The 24887-nt window shown below is 39.7% G+C and overlaps 1 protein-coding gene and 1 long non-coding RNA gene across 4 annotated transcripts; one reads left to right on the forward strand and one right to left on the reverse strand.

The window, feature by feature from the left end:
* Positions 1-707: 707 nt before the first annotated feature.
* Positions 708-21992, reverse strand: LOC116620356 (dynein axonemal intermediate chain 4-like). 3 transcript variants are annotated; one of them, XM_048725245.1, is made up of 26 exons: positions 21811-21992; positions 21309-21486; positions 20128-20195; positions 19973-20021; positions 19825-19889; positions 19143-19249; positions 19016-19077; positions 18327-18446; positions 18032-18139; positions 17381-17450; positions 16781-16909; positions 15887-16008; positions 14638-14740; positions 13956-14107; positions 13578-13664; positions 9864-9941; positions 8630-8703; positions 7465-7622; positions 7137-7272; positions 5897-5984; positions 2492-2527; positions 2036-2164; positions 1683-1780; positions 1412-1487; positions 1218-1301; positions 708-1037 (listed from the first exon to the last, which is right to left on the reverse strand). In XM_048725245.1, the coding sequence occupies exons 1-26, from the start codon at positions 21843-21845 to the stop codon at positions 939-941; spliced, it is 2511 nt and encodes an 836-aa protein (XP_048581202.1). In that variant the 5' UTR covers positions 21846-21992; the 3' UTR covers positions 708-938. The 3 variants fall into 3 exon arrangements, 2 of the variants coding, with proteins under 2 accessions (XP_048581202.1, XP_048581208.1); XM_048725251.1 differs by lacking the exon at positions 2492-2527 and having other exon boundaries at positions 21811-21991; XR_007307306.1 differs by lacking the exons at positions 708-1037; positions 1218-1301; positions 1412-1487; positions 2492-2527 and adding an exon at positions 2248-2297 and having other exon boundaries at positions 1731-1780.
* Positions 21993-21998: 6 nt separating this feature from the next.
* Positions 21999-23828, forward strand: LOC116620357. Its single transcript, XR_004297139.2, has 2 exons — positions 21999-22342; positions 22866-23828. It is a non-coding gene; the product is annotated as an uncharacterized LOC116620357 (long non-coding RNA).
* Positions 23829-24887: the final 1059 nt, after the last annotated feature.

A 24887-nucleotide genomic window follows, 5' to 3' on the forward strand; every position in this document is an offset into this window, starting at 1 on the left:
TTGTTCCGTTTTCAAAAAAGATCCGCGTCCACACGAAGCGTTTTCATTTTGATACGTCCCGTCCCCACGAAAACGCAGTAACGATACGAAAACGATAACAAGTTCTACAGCGCATGCGTACTCGCGCGCCAAGTGGACTGGACCTGAGTTATCACGCTATCGTTTTCGAAAGGTTCCGTTTTCGTCCGTCCCCACGGCACCAAAGGGCTATCGTTTTCAAATTGTCCCACTCTGGAGATCGTTTTCAAATTGTTCCACTTTGGAGATCGTTTTCAAATTGTTCCGTTCTCGGTAATCGTTTTCGCGTTTCCGTGTGGACGATACCCGTAGCAAAAAGGTTGCGTTTTCAAACGAAAACGGATACGTGGGGACGGGGTCTAAATCCGCATTGTCACCAGTTTACTTCCGGTCGATTACGGAAAACGCGAAAGATATTTTAAAATATTGAAAGGAGTGTGTTTATTTGAAGTTGCTTTGAGGATGTGATTGATAATTTAGAGCGGATGGCCTGTTTAATATCTCGGATTTTAATAGATTCTTTTGTCTTTTAACGGTTGAGGTTTCCGTCGGACCTCCGGAAGTAAACTGGTGATAATGCGGCTTTAATACAAACCACTACAAACCGTGCTTGTTCACCTTTGTTTTCGCCTCAGAAGGAAGCGAGGACACGAAGCTAAAGGAATGTTAAAAAAACACCTGCAATGTTACAATTTTAAGTATTATTTTTAATCGCTGAGTTTCAAACATCAACGAATTTTGTACCACTAACAATAGGGGGTAAATCTGTATATAACTGAATGTAGCTCACAGCTAGCGTACAGAACATAAGCGCTATGTACAAATTTTTTTTGTAAACTACCCTAAGTATAAAACAACTTCATCTGTTTGTGTGGCTTCCCGTCGCATCTGTAGGGGGTGGGGGGTGGGGAGGGAGTATATTAATCAAAGTCGTCCGAGTTGTCATGATCGTCTTTTTGCTTGGATGGGGAACCACCGACTTGGAAAGCTGTACTCATAATCTTTGAAAGGAGACTGGCCTGGGGAATAATAACATAAATAAAGTCATTAATGCACGAACTTCAGCATTAAATATCTATTGTCCAGTTTGAACGCCATTACATGCGCTTTTGATACCTGTGTGGTGCATGCGCTTGTGGGATACTTTTGTGCTACATGCGCCTGTGGGATACCTGTGTGTCAATCTTGATTTGGGTTACCTGCGGGTCTATTCCAGGCGCCATGCCTCTAAGCTGATAAACAGTCACTTGTCCCTCGGAGTCACCCACAAGAATCGTCTGCATCTGAAGAACGAACCACCGAGTTAAACGTTAGACGAGGATAACGTAGACTAGCTCTCGTCCGCCAATGGAATGTCACTTATTAACCAATAATTCGAAGCATCCAAACCTACCGCGGTGTTAAGGGCGAAGAGAACAGTCGTCAGCTTGCAATCTTGTACCGGGACGAAGGAAACCACTGGGTCAAGCCTGAAAATAAGCACCGGCCAAATCACTCTTGTTACACGAATCCTCTGCTTTGGAAGATTTCCAGATATGCGCGTAAAATGTTAGGAAAGGGCTTGGTGCATTTTGTCCGACAAAAGAGGCGTTACTTTTAATCAGTCTAGTTCAAAGGAGTGGAAACCGAGAACAACAAAGAACAAGTGAATACTTCGTACTTACGTGTTGAGACTTAAGTCCCAGATCTCCACGGCGCGGTCGTTGACGCAAGCGAAGAGCGTCGCGCAGTCTGGTGACCAGCTGATATCATTCACTGATTTCTAGAAAGGAAATCAAAACTTCTTATGCAATATCCAAGGGGTTCACCGCCATGCTGCGACGAACCAGGGTAGTAATTGGCAAAAACAATTTACTCGTACCACCCGTGCAACCATTCGATTCCTAAAAGAAGCTCAGAGAAATTAATAGAGAAAATATCTTGAGCTTATTTGAAGATAGTGGTTGACACTAACCGAGTAGATTTGAGTACCGACCGAGTAAATTCGACTACTAACCGAGTAGAGCCGAGTACTAACCGTAGAGGATAAGAAACTCATGACGGGGAACTGCCGATCGCAATGCCACAACCGAACGCTCCAGTCCGCACTGCACGTGAGAAACGCCTCTGGGTAGAGCGGATTCCACTTTACTTGGTAGATGGGACCCTAGAACGAGAGCAGGAGAGAATATGGAGAGAACGACTTAAGGGGCCCATGAGGCGATAGCAAGGTAAGGTGGGCAAACGTACCATCCATAATATAGCACGCAAACATCTAACATGCGCCCTACGCCTTGTGGCTGACACCAGATTCAGAGAAAATGGTGAGCGTAAATAAACATCATGCAGACAGACCATGCTGGGTTGTGGGTTTGATTTCTAGACTTAAAATCAACGTGGTGACACAACAAGTTAATAGTCGTGCGGCAGATGTGATTCCATGCCAGCGCTGCGTGTACGCATGCGCAGTGCTGACTCAAGACGGGCAACTTACAGTCACCATAGTCGGCCCCAGGTCTCCAGCAACTTTCTATCATGTGTAAAGTAACAGGTATTAATTACGATTACAAGATATCATGTGTCAAGTAACAGGTATTATTCGAAATTACAAGATCCCATGTGTCAAGTAACAGGTATTAACCGAGATTACAAGATATCATGTCAATTGATAGGTGTTAATCGCGATTACAAGATATCATGTGTCAAGTAACAGGTATTAACCGCGATTACAAGATATCATATGTCAATTAATAGGTGTTCATCGCGATTACAAGATATCATGTGTCAAGTAACAGGTATTAATCGAGATTACAAGATATCATATGTCAATTAATAGGTATTAATCGCGATTACAAGATATCATGTGTCAAGTAACAGGTATTAATCGCGATTACACAATATCGTGTGTCAAGTAACAGGTATTAATCGCGATTACAAGATATCATATGTCGATTAATAGGTATTAATCGCAATTACAAGATATCATGTGTCAAGTAACAGGTATTGATCGGGATTACAAGATATAATGTGTCAAGTAACAGGTATTAATCGCGATTACACGATATCGTGTGTCAAGTAACAGGTATTAATCGCGATTACAGGACATCGCGTGTCAAATAACAGGTATTAATCGACATTACAAGATATTATGTGTCAAGTAACAGGTATTAATCGGGATTACAAGATATCATGTGTCAATCAACAGGTATTAATCGCGATTACAAGATATATTGTGTCAAGTAACAGGTATTAATCGTGATTACAAGATATCATGTGTCAATTAACAGGTATTAATCGGGATTACAAGATATCATGTGTCACGTAACAGGTATTAATCTCGATTACAAGATATCATATGTCAATTAATAGGTATCAATCGCGATTACAAGATATCATGTGTCAATTAACAGGTATCAATCGCGATTACAAGATATCATGTGTCAAGTAACAGGTATTAATCGGGATTACAAGATATCATGTGTCACGTAACAGGTATTAATCGCGATTACAAGATATCATATGTCAATTAATAGGTATCAATCGCGATTACAAGATATCATGTGTCAAGTAACAGGTAATAATCGGGATTACAAGATATCATGTGTCAGGTAACAGGTATTAATCGCGATTACAAGATCTCATTAAGGTGGTGTTACACGGGATAACATGCAACAAAAACTTTTCGCGATACATTGCATCGAAGAAAGCTTTTGACCGTGTAACATACCGTGCGACAACTTCCCGCGCATCAATTCACTCAGCAACACGTTGCGTGTTTTTGAACCCGCTTCAAAAACATGCATCAAAGAATGACAAATATCTGGTTATTTGTTGTAACATTTGTTTGGCAAAATGGATACGATACAATATATCGCGACAAGTTTTTGAGTCTAGGTGCCTTGGGCTTCCTAGACTATGTCAGCGTACGCGTCCTGCTGTCTGCCTGCCTGCGTGTACTTTCTGTGCTTTTCGCAACGCAGTATTTCTAGGTAACTTCCGGTTAAAGCTTTAGGAAGTATTAAACGCTCCGAAAAATATTTATACGTACGTTTCTGCAAGAAACTCTTCCATGTGGGTTGAGCGTGCGCATTGTCTAGTATCTGTAGTAGTAGTAATTTTGAGTCCGAAAAGAATAGGTGAAATTTTGACATGTTTAAAGTTTTTTTCAGCAAAGCTACGATAGTCTAGTGGTTAAATCAATGTGAAATCTTCACAAAGCGCAGGTTCAATATCAACCTTGTTTATTTTTCTCGTAATTTTTTCTTTAGGTTTCTCACTTTCACTTTATTTTACTAAACATATTTTCTTATGATAAAATTCATAAGAGACACCTGTTTTTAATGAACAATCAATTTTTCTCAATAATTATCCTAGGATTTTTCAATAATTATCCTAGGATTTTTCAATAATTTTCCTAGGATATTTGGAGGAGGGGTGGGTAAATTTTGCTCTCGCTGGTAAAAAGACACATAAGTTTACGAGATTTCACTTTTTAATCACATATTTTTGCAAAATATTGATTGCAGGCAGTTATTCAAGGCGACCCTCAAAACAAGCCCTAGCTCTCTCGCGCTGCCATTCAAAAAGTTATAAGAAAACAAACTTCTAATGACGTATTCGAATTCGCGGATAGAAACTGACTGCTCTGAAACTCAACAAAATCGCAAGCTATGCAGGCTGGTTGGCACCTAGACTCGTGTCCCCTTTGGGTCCCTATTACAAGACACCATTTGTAAAGTAACGGGGGGGGGGGCAACAGTATGTTTAAGAAAGGATGAAAATGTTACAAAATTAGTAAGTTGGATTACTACACGTATTTTTTAGCCGAAGCTTGTGGCTTTGGTCGACTTAGCAGGTATATCAATACCTAACAGATGATTATGTACTAGGTATGAATAAGATGTCTTTTATTGGAAATGCTACAACTCTCAACGAATGATTATGTACTAGGCGTAAACAATATGTTTTATTGGGAATATCAAAACTCTGAATGGTAGAATTCGCTAACGACTGACAAATGACGACATACCAACGGTTGGTACTGATGACCAAAAATATTAAGGTGTCAATGTATGCTGTGGTAAAATAAAACATAACTAGCCATAACCTCTTTCACGCGTGTGTATTTAAAAAGCACGCGAGGCTAACTCACCGTGTGTCACTTAAGGTAATTCCCTTGAAATAGTTCTACAACCCAGAATTTTTTTAAACTTGGCATAAACAATATTGAAGTTAAGGGCTTTCAAAAAATGTAATAAAAAAAATGGGGGTACCGACCTCGTTTTCACAACAGAGGGGCGTAGAGTTGACGCGTTTTTACTGATCGCGCAAGGAAAAATCACAACTCTTAGTTTTCAAAAAGAGTGCCTATAGTCTTTAGATAATTAAGTTCTGTTTGTCGAGCTGCCAAAATCCGATCTCCTAAACAATAACCCGTAGTAGCTAATGTTCAAAACAAATCACATTTTAAGAGATTGCACTAAAAGACATTGTTTTCGCCACTATTCATACGGTAAAATGCGCCATTTTGAAGTAATTTTACGGCTTTTAAGAGAAATAACAAAACTTCTACAACCCAACTTTTTTTCTTCTTTCAGTATATCATTTTTCCGTATATATTTAACTATTTGAGCAAATAAAAAATGGGGGTAACCGACTTCGTTTTTCTGTCAAAACGATTTTAAGTAAAAAACGCGTGCCTTTTGCTTTGTTTTCTTGTACAACTGTGGCGCGCGCGCGCACCTAATACCGGAAAATTCGAACAAACAGCGCGCGCCACTATGCGCAGAAGGGGTGCGCAGTGCAATTCAAGGGAATTACCTTAACTTGACCTAACATAAGTAGCCATGGAACATCTGCATAAAACATCTTTCACGCACACGTGTATTTAAAAACTCACCGTGTGGCCATGGAAACTCTCCAGGTACTGCTCGTTATACGAACATGAACACTTGTGAACATGCCCCTCTTCCGTCCCGGCCAGGTATCTAACGTGGCCAAACAAACGTTACAGATTGCCAATACCCAGCCTTACCCAATGACCTCCCCCCCCCAAAAGCAAACAAAATAAATGCCCTACCCTAGCAAACACCCAATACCCTACCCCACCCAATACACTACCCCACCCAATACACTACCCCACCCAATACCCTACCCCACCCAATACCCTACCCCACCCAATACCCTACCCCATCCAATACCCTACCCCACCCAATAACCTGCCCCACCCAATACCCTACACCACCCAATTTCCTACACCACCCAATACCCTACCCCACCCAATATTCTACCCCACCCAATACCCTACCCCACCCAATACCCTACCCCATCCAATACATTACCCCACCCAATTTCCTACCCCACCCAATACCCTACCCCACCCAATACCCTACCCCACCCAATACCCTACCCCACCCAATACCCTACCCCACCCAATACCCTACCCCACCCAATACCCTACCCCACCCAATACCCTACCCCATCCAATACATTACCCCACCCAATTTCCTACCCCACCCAATACCCTACCCCACCCAATTTCCTACCCCACCCAATACCCTACCCCACCCAATACCCTACCCAATACCCTACCCCACCCAATAACCTGCCCCACCCAGCTGCTGTTCCAGACTCCATCGCTTGAGTTAATTTCGTACCAGTATTCAGAACGGTTAAAAGGGAGGAGATTTTCAATTTCTTGAAATGGGTGAGGTGGCCCACCCTTCACTTATTTGGGTCAGTCATTGTTTTACAAACTTCCATATTTGGGCCAGTCATTGTTTTAGAAACTTCCATATTTGGATCAGTCATTGTTTGACAAACTTTGGTCCGTCATTGTTTTACAAACTTCCATATTTGGGTCAGTGGTTGTTTTACAAACTTCCATATTAGGGCCAGTGGTTGTTTTACAAACTTTCATATTTGGGTCAGTGGTTGTTTTACAAACTTCCATATTTGGGTCAGTGGTTGTTTTACAAACTTTCATATTTGGGTCAGTGGTTGTTTTACAAACTTCCATATTTGGGTCAGTGGTTGTTTGTGTATATCCTCATTTGGGCCAGTTATTGTTTGTATGCTTTCGCATTTACGTCATTCATTCTTTGCTTACTTGCATGTTTGAGTCAGTTTAGTTTACTCACATATTAGCATCATTCGGGCTGAAGTCGAAGCAGAACCCTGCCGCGAACCTCGAGATGAGGGCATCGCTCTTGCGCTCACTCCCTCCCCCTCCGGCCTTCTGTTTGGTGACGTTGATCCTCTTAAGCTTCATAAGATCTGTCGAGGCAAACATCACCATTTCCATGGATTATCTCGTGAAACCACTGTGTTCTGTACTTAATTACAGACCACACCAGGATTACGCAATACGTTGATAACGCCCATATCACGCTATACTTTGACCACGCCTACCTCTAGATCCCGCTATCAATAACACGCCCTAGATATCATTATATGTTGAACTATCACCTGCGCTCTCGAAGCCCTTTCGGATAGACCACTTGGTGACGCGTCCATCCGCTGATATCGACACCAGGATCTCGTCGTGCTCGTCACCATTCCCTCCCTGCTCACGGTCTACCCACTGAAGCTGCCAGACGGGGGATGTGTGTTTACCAACCGACTCCCTAGACAGTGAGAAATACTCCAGCGAATCGTAACAGAACAAACAGATACAGCCCTGGGGATGTGTGTTTACCAACCGACTCCCAAGACAGTGAGAAATACTCCAGCGAATCACAACAGAACAAACAGATACAGCCCGGGGGATGTGTGTTTACCAACCGACTCCCTAGACAGTGAGAAATACTCCAGCGAATCACAACATAACAAACAGATACAGCCCGGAGGATGTGTGTTTACCAACCGACTCCCTAGACAGTGAGAAATACTCCAGCGAATCACAACATAACAAACAGATACAGCCCGGGGGATGTGTGTTTACCAACCGACTCCCTAGACAGTGAGAAATACTCCAGCAAATCACAACAGAACAAACAGATACAGCCCGGGGGATGTGTGTTTACCAACCGACTCCCTAGACAGTGAGAAATACTCCAGCGAATCACAACATTACAAACAGATACAGCCCTGGGGATGTGTGTTTACCAACCGACTCCCTAGACAGTGAGAAATACTCCAGCGAATCACAACATAACAAACAGATACAGCCCTGGGGATGTGTGTTTACCAACCGACTCCCTAGACAGTGAGAAATACTCCAGCGAATCACAACATAACAAACAGATACAGCCCTGGGGATGTGTGTTTACCAACCGACTCCCTAGACAGTGAGAAATACTCCAGCGAATCACAACATAACAAACAGATACAGCCCTGGGGATGTGTGTTTACCAACCGACTCCCTAGACAGTGAGAAACAAACAGATACAGCCTGGGGGATGTGTGTTTACAAACAGATACAGCCCGGGGGATGTGTGTTTACAAACAGATACAGCCCGGGGGATGTGTGTTTACAAACAGATACAGCCCGCAGGAGAGACATCAGGGACCCTAAGATCGACGGCGGCAGCAGGCACGTGGGATGTCAGTAAACGCCACCGCCATTTTCTTTTGGAGCACGCAAATATAAGTGTGCACCGTCCCATAAAAATACCAACTTCACATTACTTACGAACTATCCAGTGCCGGCGAGTCATCTGTACAGCGGATATTATATATTGCAATAGTCCCATCATACAATCCAACCTGAAAGAAGATAAACATGAACGGCCGTATGAGCCTAAAAGAGAACCACAGGGAGCCCAAGCAGAACATGAAGAAAAGATAAACATGAACGGCCGTAAGAGCCTGAAAGAGAAGGAAAAACATGAAGAGAACATGAAGAAAAGAAAAACATGAAGATAACACGAAGAAAAGAAAAAACACGAAGAGAACATGAAGAAAAGAATAACATGAAGAGAACATGAAGAAAATAAACAGAACACACAAAAAAAGAAAAACATGAAGATAACATGAAGAAAAGAAAAACATGTAGAGAACGTTAAGAAAAGAATAACATGAAGAAAATAAACAGAACACACAAAAAAAGAAAAACATGAAGATAACATGAAGAAAAAAAAACATGTAGAGAACGTTAAGAAAAGACAAACACGAAGAGAACACGGAGAAAAGAAAAACATGAAGAGAACATTAAGAAAAGAAAAACATGAAGAGAACATGAAGAAAAGAAAAACACGAAGAGAACACGGAGAAAAGAAAAACACGAAGAGAACATTAAGAAAAGAAAAACATGAAGAGAACACGGAGAAAAGACAAACACGAAGAGAACACGGAGAAAAGAAAAACATGAAGAGATCATTAAGAAAAGAAAAACATGAAGAGAACATGAAGAAAAGAAAAACACGAAGAGAACACGGAGAAAAGAAAAACACGAAGAGAACATTAAGAAAAGAAAAACATGAAGAGAACACGGAGAAAAGACAAACATGAAGAGAACACGGAGAAAAGAAAAAAACATGAACGGCTTTATGAGCCTCGATCAAACTTGAGAGCTCCAACTCCGATCGTTTGACGTGCACTTTCACGCACTCTCATTAACTTTGAACATGTTCAAATTCTACACGAGGGATGGTGAGAGTGGTCACCGTTCGATCGAGTGAATGAGAGTTACATAAGAAAAGTATTTCACAAAAGATGAAATTCACATTGTAATTACATATTCGGTGATGAATCCTGACTTCAAATAATTAACTTTAGGATATAAGCGTGACCAGCCTTATTTGACTAGAAATAAGCGCAAGCTTTAATAGGGTCTAACATTTAAGACTCTCAGAGATCGTTTGATCGCAACCCTTTGATAGCGAGAAAGAGTGAATTCTCATGTCCTGAGACAAGCGCACACTTACAGCAAGAAGGTTCGGGTGTGCACCAGAGAAGTCCAAGGCAGTCACCCCAGTATTTAAATGAAACACGCGCTCGGGGTACTGGTGATGGAAAATAATCAACATCAGCTTTTGCAAATAATTTTGTGCCGTTATTGAGTTCTTGAATGGTTTGGTGTTGTGTAGGTGAAATTTGTCGGTAAATTCATTATGTATTTCAATGCTATAAGTCTGGAGACGATTGCCAGTATGCATGCATTACAAGAAAAATACAAATGTACGGCTTGTAAGTAGGGGACGGTTTGGGGTGGTATAGGTCGTATGTGGTATGTCAGTAAACTTCTGAATAGTAAATATTACTGCACCCTGTTTGTCCGTATGAAGAAAAAACCACACTTAAACCAGGCCGTAGTAGTACCATCACACACATGAAATTATAGTATATTTTGTCACCTCCAGGTTCATCACAGTCCATGGTATTATAGTCTATAGTCTATAGGCTATTATAGTATTATAGTCACCTCTGGGTTCACCATACTCCATGCTATTATAGTATTATAGTCACCTCTGGGCTCACATAATCCATGCTATTGTAGTATTATAGTCACCTCTGGGTTCACCATACTCCATGCTATTATAGTATTATAGTCACCTCTGAGTTCACCATACTCCATGCTATCATAGTATTATAGTCACCTCTGGGTTCACCATACTCCATGCTATTATAGTATTATAGTCACCTCTGGGTTCACCATACTCCATGCTATTATAGTATTATAGTCACCTCTGGGTTCACCATACTCCATGCTATTATAGTATTATAGTCACCTCTGGGCTCACATAATCCATGCTATTGTAGTATTATAGTCACCCCTGGGTTCACCATACTCCATGCTATTATAGTATTATAGTCACCTCTGAGTTCACCATACTCCATGCTATCATAGTATTATAGTCACCTCTGGGTTCACCATACTCCATGCTATTATAGTATTATAGTCACCTCTGGGTTCGCCATACTTCATGCTATTATAGTATTATAGTCACCTCTGGGTTCACCATACTCCATGCTATTATAGTATTATAGTCACATCTGGGTTCACCATACTCCATGCTATTATAGTATTATAGTCACCTCTGAGTTCACCATACTCCATGCTATCATAGTATTATAGTCACCTCTGGGTTCACCATACTCCATGCTATTATAGTATTATAGTCACATCTGGGTTCACCATACTCCATGCTATTATAGTATTATAGTCACCTCTGAGTTCACCATACTCCATGCTATCATAGTATTATAGTCACCTCTGGGTTCACCATACTCCATGCAATCATAGTATTATAGTCACCTCTGCGCTCACCTTATCATCCATGCTATTATAGAATTATAGTCACCTCTGGGTTCACCATACTCCATGCTATCATAGTATTATAGTCACCTCTGGGTTCACCATACTCCATGCTATCATAGTATTATAGTCACGTCTGCGCTCACCTTATCCATGCTATCATAGTATTATAGTCACCTCTGGGTTCACCATACTCCATGCTATTATAGCATTATAGTCACCTCTGGGTTCACCATACTCCATGCTATTATAGTCACCTCTGGGTTCACCATACTCCATGCTATTAGAGTATTATAGTCACCTCTGGGTTCACCATACTCCATGCTATTATAGTATTAGTCACCTCTGGGTTCACCATACTCCATGCTATCATAGTATTATAGTCACCTCTGCGCTCACCTTATCCATGCTATTATAGTATTATAGTCACCTCTGGGTTCACCATACTCCATGCTATCATAGTATTATAGTCACCTCTGGGTTCACCATACTCCATGCTATTATAGTATTATAGTCACCTCTGGGTTCACCATACTCCATGCTATTATAGTATTATAGTCACCTCTGGGTTCACCATATTCCATGCTATTATAGTATTATAGGCACCTCTGAGTTCACCATACTCCATGCTATCATAGTATTATAGTCACCTCTGGGTTCACCATACTCCATGCTATCATAGTATTATAGTCACCTCTGCGCTCACCTTATCCATGCGATTATAGTATTATAGGCACCTCTGGGTTCACCATACTCCATGCTATCATAGTATTATAGTCACCTCTGGGTTCACCATACTCCATGCTATTATAGTATTATAGTCACCTCTGGGTTCACCATATTCCATGCTATTATAGTCACCTCTGGGTTCACCATACTCCATGCTATCATAGTATTATAGTCACCTCTGGGTTCACCATACTCCATGCTATCATAGTATTATAGTCACCTCTGGGTTCACCATATTCCATGCTATCATAGTCACCTCTGGGTTCACCATACTCCATGCTATCATAGTATTATAGTCACCTCTGGGTTCACCATACTCCATGCTATCATAGTATTATAGTCACCTCTGCGCTCACCTTATCCATGCTATTATAGTATTATAGTCACCTCTGGGTTCACCATATTCCATGCTATTATAGTCACCTCTGGGTTCACCATACTGTATGCTATTATAATCACCTCTGGGTTCACCATACTCCATGCTATCAAAGTATTATAGTTACCTCTGGGTTCACCATACTCCATGCTATTATAGTATTATAGTCACCTCTGGGTTCACCATACTCCATGCTATTATAGTATTATAGTCACCTCTGGGTTCACCATACTCCATGCTATTGTAGTATTATAGTCACCTCTGGGTTCACCATATTCCATGCTATTATAGTCACCTCTGGGTTCACCATACTGTATGCTATTATAATCACCTCTGGGTTCACCATACTCCATGCTATCAAAGTATTATTAATAGTTACCTCTGGGTTCACCATACTCCATGCTATTGTAGTATTATAGTCACCTCTAGGTTCACCATACTCCATGCTATTGTAGTATTATAGTCACCTCTGGGTTCACCATACTCCATGCTATTATAGTATTATAGTCACCTTTGGGTTCACCATACTCCATGCTATTTATAGTATTATAGTCACCTCTGGGTTCACCATACTCCATGCTATTATAGTATTATAGTCACCTCTGGGTTCACCATACTCCATGCTATCATAGTATTATAGTCACCTCTGCGCTCACCTTATCCATGCTATTATAGTATTATAGTCACCTCTGGGTTCACCATACTCCATGCTATCATAGTATTATAGTCACCTCTGGGTTCACCATACTCCATGCTATTATAGTATTATAGTCACCTCTGGGTTCACCATACTCCATGCTATTATAGTATTATAGTCACCTCTGGGTTCACCATACTCCATGCTATCATAGTATTATAGTCACCTCTGGGTTCACCATACTCCATGCTATCATAGTATTATAGTCACCCCTGCGTTCACCATACTCCATGCTATCATAGTATTATAGTCACCTCTGCGCTCACCTTATCCATGCTATTATAGTATTATAGTCACCTCTGGGTTCACCATATTCCATGCTATTATAGTCACCTCTGGGTTCACCATACTGTATGCTATTATAATCACCTCTGGGTTCACCATACTCCATGCTATCAAAGTATTATAGTCACCTCTGGGCTCACCATACTCCATGCTATCATAGTATTATAGTCACCTCTGGGTTCACCATATTCCATGCTATTATAGTCACCTCTGGGTTCACCATATTCCATGCTATTATAGTATTATAGTCACCTCTGAGTTCACCATACTGCATGCTATTATAGTATTGTAGTCACCTCTGGGTTCTTGATGGACCAACAGCACGCCAGACCTCCTTTCTGGTTCGAGTAGCTGAATTCCCCATAACCCACACCAAGGATGTCCTAAGATAGGAGGCGCATGCATAAGACAGTATTGGAGAAAAAGCAACCATACACCACATGTTAACAAATACTTAGGCTAAACGTGTCATTTTGAATACAAACGCGGAAAGAATAGATTGTAATGAAAAAAATATGCCTTCGATCGCTCAACACAAAAAAGAATGAACACACAAACAACGCCGGTTCATTATTTTTGGCAACTCGTTTTGGGCCACCACACAAAATATGCGTGGTTCGTGAGAGTTCCATGGAGTTTCCAGTCAAAGTTTCGCTTTCTGTATTCGTTCTTACCGGGTTTTTCTTGTTCCAAGCCACACAGCTGACATTCCTTCCCTTAGTAAGGTTGCACGAGTAGGCCCACAGCTTATTTAGACTGGGACCGAGTTGGGCGAGAGTTTTAGCCGTGGCTGACTGCTCCTCCTCCTCAGTGACCGCGTCGATATCTACAAAGAAACCGCTAAGTTAAATGTCAATATCTACAAAAAAACGGCAAGTTAAATAATCGTCATGGTCTTCAACAATGTTGGAAACTTTTTCAAGAAAGTAGTGTACAGCTATTAGTTATTAGGTTAGAATGTTCTTTCAGACGTAGTGTATGGCTATTGGGTGTGATATTTGTTTGGTTCTGTTCAGAATTAGTGTACAGCTATTAAGAATTGGGCGTGGTATTTGTTTGGTTATCTTCAAAAGTAGTGTAAAGCTATTATTTATCGGGTTTGTTATTTGTGTTCAAAGGTAGTGTATGGCTATTGAGTGTGGTATTTGTTTGGTTCTGTTCAGAAGTAGTGTAAAGCTATTAGTTATCGGGTATGTTATTTGTGTTCAAAGGTAGTGTATGGCTATTGGGTGCGGTATTTGTTTGGTATTTTTTTTATTCTGTTCAGAAGTAGCTTACGGATATTAGTTATTGGCCCAATAATTGTGTGTTTTTTTAACACCACATTATTAACAGTTTCTGGAAGCCTTCACCTACCCGGCACCACCTCCAGACCTCTGTACTGCGCCTGTCGGGGCTGGTACACGTTCTGAGAGATGACTCGCTCCATCAAAAACAGGTTCTTTGCCATGCTTTCAGACTACAACAGAAAAAAATCAACATTTAGTAAAGTTGGCTGGTTTGGCGCTCCTTTTATGAAACCCCTGAGGATTCGTGTTTTTATCCTATATTTGTCCCTCATGTCTGTCCCTCATCTCTTGTATTCTATAATACCTCCAAGATCCTGTCCCATGAAGGTAGTCATCAAGAGGGGTGCTTAGATATAATCTCTTGTATTCTATAATACCTCTAACATCCTGTCCTTTATCTATTGTATTCTATAATACCTCCAAGATCCTGTCCCATGAAGGTAGTCATCAAGAGGGGTGCTTAGATATAATCTCTTGTATTCTATAATACCTCTAACATCCTGTCCTTTATCTATTGTATTCTATAATACCTCCAAGATCCTGTCCCATGAAGGTAGTCATCAAGAGGGGTGCTTAGATATAATCTCTTGTATTCTATAATACCTCTAACATCCTGTCCTTTATCTATTGTATTCTATAATACCTCCAAGATCCTGTCCCATGAAGGTAGTCATCAAGAGGGGTGCTTAGATATAATCTCTTGTATTCTATAATACCTCTAACATCCTGTCCTTTATCTATTGTATTCTATAATACCTCCAAGATCCTGTCCCATGAAGGTAGTCATCAAGAGGGGTGCTTAGATATAATCTCTTGTATTCTATAATACCTCTAACATCCTGTCCTTTATCTCTTGTATTCTATAACATCTTCAAGATCTGCTGTCCTTTATCCCTTGTATTCTAAAATACCTCCAAGATCCTGTCCTTCATCTCTTGTATTCTAAAATACCTCTAACATCCTGTCCTTTATCTCTTGTATTCTATAATACCTCTAAGATACTGTCCTTTATCTCTTGTATTCTATAATACCTCTAAGATCATCCCTTGTATTCTAAAATATCTCCAAGATCCTGTCCTTCATCTCTTGTATTCTAAAATACCTCTAAGATCCTGTCTTTTATCTCTTGTATTCTATAATACCTGTAAGATCCTGTCTTTCATCTCTTGTATTCTATAATACCTCTAACAGTCTAAGATCCTGTCCTTCATCCCTTGTATTCTAGATAATACCTCTAAGATCCTGTGTTTCATCCCTTCTATTCTATAGGATAACTCTAAGATCCAGTCTTTTATCCCTTGTATTCTATATAATACCTCTAAGATCCTGTCCTTCATTTCTTCAGCAATCTCCTCAGCATTTTTCTCGTTGTCCTTCTCCCCTGAAGGCTCATCATCGAGAGAGCTGGTCTTGAACGTGAACATGCTTGCTCTACTCCCTGAGATGCAATATTCCACATTATCTCAAAAAAAGATAATGGGTTTTATGCCGGGAAGTGAAGAATATCATAAGAGGTTTATCTGATGGCGGCCTTATGACAAGGGTGATTGATCCCGGCTGTAAAATGTATGTTGATGGCCCTGTCGTTGACATGGTATATAAACACTTCTCTGCACGCAAACTGACCTCTTTGCTCGTGTTAAGCGCAGTGATAGAAAAACCTTTTGACCACCCACCGCCGCCCGCATCACCTCCTTTGTCTAGTCTGCTTTTCAACTATGTTGTTGTTAAGGTGTGGCGTAAATTCGCCCCACCATTTCTCGGTTTTAATTTCAATTGGTGTGATCTCTGACAAAATTTGTATACATTTATTAATTGAGTGATTAGAAATAAAAGCCACAATTATCCAAAACAATCAACCCTGTGTCACTTTATGTCGTGTTTACACTGCTCGCACGCTACGCTGCCTTGTGTTAGATATTCATTACAAGTTCATAGTTTGTTAATTAGTACTTTGATTCCCGGCATAAAAATCACATGCTGCTGATATTAGCCTTTGAGGGAGGCTAGATATCTATTACACATACATCACTTCACTTTTATGTCATCCTATCAAAACTCCAAATGTAAAAAAGCATCCATTTTCATTGGCTGATCGAGGTTAGGATTAACTAATGCAATAACGATTTTTTTCATGTTATGGTCTATAGATATTAAATGGAAAACAATAATTAAGGTGTGGCTGACAAGGGTCCTTTAAGTGCGCTTACCTGCAATACTACTTGAGGCACTGCTCGGTCTGACGGACCCTGACTCACTGTCCTCGTGACTACTCCCTTTCTCGCCACTTACTGGTCTACTTAGACTCTCAAGCTTTTCTTCCGTCTCTGGTTTCTCTTCTGAGAGGTAATCAAAAGAGAAATGTCAAAAATACAACAAACCTTTGTTATATGTTTCATCAGTTGTGTAAATATTGAAAACCACATTTTGTTGTAGTTTCATCACTTGTGTAAATATTTAAACAAACCTTTTGTTGTAGCTTCATCAGTTATGTAAATATTTAAACCAACCTTTTGTTGTAGTTTCATCACTTGTGTAAATATTTAAACCAACCTTTTGTTGTAGTTTGATCACTTGTGTAAATATTTAAACCAACCTTTTGTTGTAGTTTGATCACTTGTGTAAGTATTTAAACCAACCTTTTGTTGTAGTTTCATCACTTGTGTAAGTATTTAAACCAACCTTTTGTTGTAGTTTCATCAGTTGTGTAAGTATTTAAAACAACCTTTTGTTGTAGTTCATCAGTTGTGTAAAAATTTAAACCAACCTTTTGTTGTAGTTTCATCAGTTGTGTTAATATTTAAACAAACCTTTTGTTGTAGTTTCATCACTTGTGTATGTATCGTACATGTCCCAAGTTGTTGCCATACAACCCATGTCCTAAACATCCAGAACAACACTTATTACATATTCAAGGTCTACAGTAAGTCTGCTTGCAGTTTTTTGTGTCAGTCACGCAAGTCACATGTCACGTGTCAGTCACGCAACGCTGACACTAAAAACGGCTGCAAGTAGACTAGGTCTAGGGTGGACTTAGAGGATGTAACATTCTTTACAGATGTTGGCAAGCAATAAAACGTTGGAGGAGCTTGTGTCCCTAACTCAGAGGATGTAACATTCATTTCAGAAGATGGCAAAAAATTAGACATTGGAGGGTCTTGCATCTCTTACTTGGAGGATGTAACATTCATTACAAAAAAGGTACAACTTGGTAAGCAATAAAACATTGGAGCAGCTTGCATCCCTAACCGAGATGTAACATTCATTACAGAAAACTTGTCGAGTAATAAATAATTGGAGGAGACCTTTTTGCACAAAAGAGGGTTTGGTTATTGCTGTTTGGTTTTCTTGGAACCAAATTATTGAGGGGTGCTGGGGGTTGACCTTCTCTTTAGTGAAGTTTATGGGCCTGAGCAAAGGATTCATATAGATGCTTTTCATGGGGCATCATGTGTACTCACAAACAGTTCTAATTTGGATGTCTGCACTTCTTTGCTTTTTGGAGCATCATTGAAGGTTTGCATCCCTCTCTCGACATACATGTCATTACCAGCTCTGGTTTTCAGTAACTGCAAGAATAGAAAAACACAGTACAATGAACTAGTCGAAACTCAGCAAGGTGAAACCCAATAGAACAATGATAATCCAAGTATAATTATCAACAATTTTAGCCCAAGAACAGAAAAAAAATGGGAAATAATGACTTGATAATGCCTTGCCTGTATAAAGCAAACAAAATTCTACTTTATTGCTCACCTCCTCATATTTCTGGTTCCTCTCCTTAATCTCAGGAGCATTCTCATTATCTTCTGATACATAGGTGCCTGGTATATCCAGTAACCACATAGTCTCGGTCTCCGTCAGTGTCAAATGAACCTGGAGATTCCAAGGTGTTTCACTAAATGGGCTGTTTTCTGTCTGATGGAATCTGAACATGAAAGCAAGGCTTTGCAGGCGGGATAAGGGGTTTAAAGCCTAATGCAAATTATTATTTCAGATCATTTTCTTACTTCATTTTATAGCCCTTTTAAATAGGTGCCTAGCTTCAGGTTTTATTGTAAAGCGAACAAAAAATTTCAAATATTCAAAAGATTATTGATGAGTGACAGTTCTATCCAATGCCCTGCACTCTCTACTGGAATATGGACTAGTGGAGGCTTTATGGTTTCAGAACCAAATCGAAATCAGAATTAAATTTAAACCTTTTTCTCACACAATCAAACATTGTTCTCATTAGCTGTTATGGTAGATTTGTAAATGATAAAGCAAATCTTCAAGAGTGGTAAGATGGTGTGCAAGGCCAAATGTGTGTCTGAGTTTGAAGAGGCTGTTTCTAAATATGAAAAAATTATCTTGGGTTAGGGTTAGGATGACCACAATGAAGAATTTCAAAAAGACCAGGATAAAGAACTTGGCCCGATACAAGAAGGGTATGTTTACTGTACCATCTTATCCAGATCTGCCTCTGTTATCTCTTCCTTCATAAATGTGGTGTGTGTCTGTATATCTGTACCAAAGATCACACAATAAAGAAGCAAATAACAAAATAAGCAAAAAAGTGCAAACTTGTACCTCCAAGACCAGAAGAGAATTTGTCATGATAATTGCTTGGTTCCGTCAAGTCTTCACTGATGGACTCTGGTGAAGAACGTCCAGACACGGAGCTACCAAACACTGACCTTTAAAGATACCACAATCATCAGTTACCAGGAGTCCACATGAAGATGTCTGGCACAAAAAAGATGTTCAACCTCTCTGCCCCTTCCCTCCCCCCTCAATATCAATGGGTCGGACGGTGGGGAGAAAACCAGCTATCTATTTGTACAATAATATGCCTGAAGCTTGTGGATCAATATAGCTATAATTCTATCCCTTCCCCATATCAAGCAATAACACATCAAGGGTCATCAGTGTTTCATATTTCAAGGACCTCAAAATTCACAAGTTACATGGAGCCCAATTAGGCCTGAATTATGTCTTATTCCAGGCCAGAATTATGTCTTATTTGAGGCTTTTTTACGCCTTATTTGAGGCCCGCCTGTATTACACCTTATTTGAGGCCTTAATTACACCTTATTTGAGGCCTGAATTGTGCCTTATTTGAGGCCTTAACCCTATTCAGGGGGAGGGGGGGGGGCTTTTGAGGCCCCCAGCGCCTTTGATCTGTAATAATTTTTGAGGCCTGAATTACACCTTTTTTTCAGGCCTAATTGAGCACAGGGTATGGATAGTAAAATACAGACAAAGTTATTACCTAGAAAACCCTCCATACATGCTAGCATTACTAGCAGCATAGAAAGACTGGCCAACTTCTGAAGGCTGCAAAAGGAAAAAAGGCAGGTGAGCAAATGTTATTAGTATTGATTTATCAATCATTCCTCTTAAAATAGATGTTTCCTTACAGTGACAATAGAGGCATTGGCATCAAATAAAGTATTGCTCTGGTTTCTCCTGAGAAATTAAACAGAAAATGTTTTTTTAGTAAAATCAAAATGGCAATGGTGATATGGTACAGTATAATTTCATAAATTATTCATATTTGCTTTAGAAAACTCACTTCACAGCAGCAGGGTCTGTGTGCAATAGGCTTCTCGGCGTCACATCAACACCCATGTCATCAAATACCTGAAACAGAATAATAAGGGAGTGTAAACAAGGCGCAGTTGGTAGAGCATCTTTTGTGGTTTCCTTTTCCACTTGGTAGCAGAATTTACTACTGATGCCAATGTATGTGTGATGTTGGTTCTTTTAATGCCTTAAAAGCCCTTGCTCATGTTTTCTCCCCACCAGAAAAATACTATGATTTGTGAACTGTGTTCCATGGTCAGGCAAGTAGGTATGAATCATTCTTGTCCCTGCCATGTTTATAAGCCCACAATATCTAAAGAATATATCTCAAGAATTTCAGGAGGTTATTCATTGATTATCTGAATCATATCTGACCTATGTTGTCAATTTACAGAGCCCACAATATCTAAAGAATATATCTCAAGAATTTCGGGAGGTTATTCATTGATTATCTGAATCATATCTGACCTATGTTGTCAATTTACAAAGCCTCTACTGATAAATCTTCAGCTTAAAGATGACTTGCGCAACAGTCATATATTTATTATTATTATGTTAGTCAATTCTAAGAAAAGGGCCAAAGCCTACAGTCTGCAAACAACCATGCCGCATAGGGCCACATGTAAACATGTGCACATTGTAATACAATACCTTTAAAATTAATTCAAGAGGGTCTAACCTTCAAGTTTTCAAACTTATGGCCCTCAAGCATATTAGCAGCAATAGCAGCATTGCATTGCATGCAGTATGGCCCCCAAGCACGTTACAAGCAATAGAAGCTTAATTATACATGCAGTATGTACTACCCAAGCACATTAGGAGCAATAGAAGCATTGCATATGCATGCAGTATGGCCCTCAAGCACATTACGAGCAATTGAAGCTTAAGTATGCATGCAATATGTACTACCCAAGCACTTTAGGATCAATAGAAGCATTGCATTGCATGCAGTATGGCCCCCAAGCACATCACAAGCAATAGAAGCATTAGGTATACATGCAGTAAGTCCTACTTAAGCACATTACAAACAATAGAAGCATTGTGTATGCATTCAGTAAGTAAGCTTACTAAGCACCTTACAAGCAATAGAAGCATTGTGTATGCATTCAGTAAGTAAGCTTACTAAGCACCTTACAAGCAATAGAAGCACTTCATTGCCTGCGTATATACCTGTACTGGAGGCTTGGCTTGCGCTTTCTCTGGTTGACTGGAGCTGATCACCACACTTTTACGACTTGTTGATGCAAATAGATTACTGCGTGAGCTAGCTCCAACAGTCCTGATACTGCTACGACCAAAACTATGGCTGCTCTTCCGACTAGCGTTGACGTTTGTCCCGCCAGGTTTTCTGAAATGTGCAGTAGCAGTAATAAGATAACATAAAAAAAAGAAAAATGTACAAAGCCAAAAATATTCACTGTGACTGAGGACTGAATGTGAGTGACTGTGAGTAAGTGACAGAGAACTGAAAGTCTCTCGTAAAGTCGATTGAAAAAATAAGAGTTTATATATTTATCTTTTTCGTTATCCTATACTTATACTTTATACTTATATGTTAGCACCCTGACAATTAAAATTTACCTTCTTTTAACAACGACAAGATATTTGCAACGAAAACCTTACAAGGTCGGTTCTTACTTTAGCAGGTTTAACACAACAAAATCAAACTCACATTGGCTGTTTTTTCCTTGCGTCTGTGCGGTTCATGATGCTCGCTCGTAGCTTTAATACTCAAAGGATATTTCCTCAATCAATGGTTAGATTGAGAATCTGCAATCCACGGCTATTTTGGTCAAAAATCATATTATTTTCCGTCCGCCATTATTGTTAGTGTCATCGTTGATAAACGTTGCTACGTAGCGGCCGGTGGACTGGGGAGCAATCCACAGGCAACCCGTAAAAAAACGAAAGCAAAACTGAGAGTAGTATATTGTAAATGCATGATATGTCACAGAAGTTTTTATTTTCTTGTTCATTTATATTATATTGTGTTTGGATTTACTTTGTATATCATCGTAACCCAAAACAGAAATTTCCCCTTTTTGTACACATCTTAGCACAACGTTGGGTTTCCTGTGGTAATTCTGTCAATTTGAAAATGGCGGCCACTACAACAAAAGTTTTCTTCATCACAAGCGTGTGACAAACATGTAATGCCCGGCTGCATAATGCCATACAGATTGAGAGAAGTTCTTCCAGCATTGGTAAGCCTCTTTATTATAAATGAGACGCAAAAGTTGGTTAAATTCGTCTATCATTCACAAGAAATACGATAAAAAGGTTTAATTGAACTTAAGTTATGTTAACTTACTTATATTACTTAATATGTATAAGCGTATTTGACTTTTTCCATTGCTAAGTGGGGATGATATTATTAACTTAACTATAAATTGAATAGAGGTTGCTCGAAGATTGTATCAAATAATGTTCTTGCCTTTGTGAGTGTTCCTAAAACAGCGACAACATTAGAAATGATTGATTGATTGACTAGATATGTGTACGCAAGGGATTGAAGTGAATCATGTTTCCTTTTCTCTCAACATATTAGCAAAAGGCTCAAAGGCAGATGGGTGGAGGAAAAAAACATATACGAAATAACGATACCAAAACGAGGAAATGATGCCGCCACTGCCCCAAGCCCACTCTCTTATTACCATGTTTGGGTTACTTGTCTTATTTACTTCATAGATTGATTTCGTTTGACTGACATTAAAATTTTTATTCCAGCTGTTTGCAGTATTAGTGCTAATATCATGGGTGTTTGTCCTGTATGCTGGCTACCATGTCACCTTGAAAATGGTCGCATGACTAACAAAGTCACCTTAAAAATGGTCGCATGAGTAACAAAGTCACCTTGAAAATGGTCGCATGAGCTAGTGCTAATAGCAAGGGTCACTGTGCCGGCTATTAAGTCACTTTGAGGGTGATGATGTTGGGTTTTGGTGTCACAAGCAAGGAAAATACTGTTATACCCTATGGGGCCATGTAATTGCACTACATATTGCAAAGGTTATTAAACGAACAATGTCTTAAACCTTGGAACACAACAAATACTGGATTTCCAACAATAAGATGATACTATCACAAGATATTGCTTGCAGCTATAATACAGCAAATAAATTACCAGTCTCACTTCTTGACTAGCTTCCCTAATAGTCAGGTAGTTAAGGCATGTACCATGAAGCACCAAGCATTGAAGAAGTTGTCGGGAATGTCCAGTAAGACTGTCACCTCTTTGAAGGGTAAAAAGGGGCAAAAGCATTATGCAGTAATAGAAAAACTTAAAACTTGTATCATCTCGTAAGTGGAAGTAAGGTTTCCTAGATTGTAAATACATTGCCATCTCACCGCTGTGAACAAGGTACAATCCTGGTTCTGATTTGGGCATTTTTTTTTCTGAGTTGAGAAATTCGAATTCTGTGTTACAAATGAGTTGGTCACTAAGTCAAACTGCCCATCTCTTCAAGCTGCTCTACTCTTACCTGTGCGGAAAGTTAAAGAACAACTTGGAGCGTTATAGATCCTTTGAATAGACACAGCTAGGTACCAACTCCACCAGAAGAACTTCACAACACACACACAGGAGGTGGGGTGCACTTGATAAAGAGTCTGGCCCAGTTGTACCTTCTGAAAAAATGTACCGCTGTGCGAAAAAAATGAATTGAAATAAATGTTTCAATATTTTTGAAAGCTCCTAGTTCTGTATCATGACAAATATTTTGTTTGGTCACAGTTTTCTGTCATGTGTTGCAAGAAAATAAGAGCAAAATCTAGCGTTTCTTGGAATTTTATTCCAATTCAGCAAAATGGTAGTTTGTTACTTCCCAGCCCATGGCGTTGCCGAGACAAGAGCGAGGATAGAAAATGTATTCCTACACCGGTTTTTTCCCGGCATTTATTTATGACTATTCTAGTTGAAATTTCACTTTCTCAATTTTAGTGGAGAGTAGGTGGAGCTGATAACACGGAAAACTGTTTTCAACTTTCTGCAGCGCTTTTCGGTAAAATCTCGTAATTTGCATTCAAGTGGAGGAAGACCTTTCCTCCCCATTATTCTACATCAAAGAACACCGACTTGGTAACTAATCACATTACAATGCCGTAAAGTTGTAAATAATTATTAAGAGATTATTAACAGATTAGAGTGTTGTAATTCTCAATGAACAATACTATCGAAATGATACAAATTATTATTTTTAAATAAAGTCATGAATATGATTAACGCTGTGTCTACTTGCACGGCTTCCGGTAAAGGAGGAACAAATTTAGCTGCACGGCTGTCTCCCATTTTCTCGATTTTTAGCCTAAATAACAAGTTTCTGGCTTTGAAACACTTCCACGATTATTAAGAACCCGACAAGAGATGTTTTTTAGCTTGTAAAGCTGTGCATTGAGTGACCCGCAAATGCTCGGCACAGTATGAACTCCTCAAAGATATCATCAATCGTTTTGTACTCTTTCGGTTTCTGCGGTACTTCGGGGTCCGAAGCATTCACAAAATGCTCTGTATAGGCTGTGGGATCTCCCTCAAAGCAACATGCTGGATTGGTCTCGCCAAAATATGCACGTTTTACAAAAACAGGTGTAACAGAGCCGCAGCCCCCCCAATATTTTCATAAATTATGACTAGAAATGGACTAGTATGGACTAGGCATGTGTAGATTGTGCTAGTAAATTTGTGAAAAGTGTCTTGAAAATAAAGACAGTTGCTCAAAAGCTGCTAATATATTCTAAAGTTGCCACCAGAAA

This window comes from Nematostella vectensis, chromosome 1, assembly GCF_932526225.1.
Source record: "Nematostella vectensis chromosome 1, jaNemVect1.1, whole genome shotgun sequence".
Classification (NCBI taxonomy): Eukaryota; Metazoa; Cnidaria; class Anthozoa; order Actiniaria; family Edwardsiidae; genus Nematostella; species Nematostella vectensis.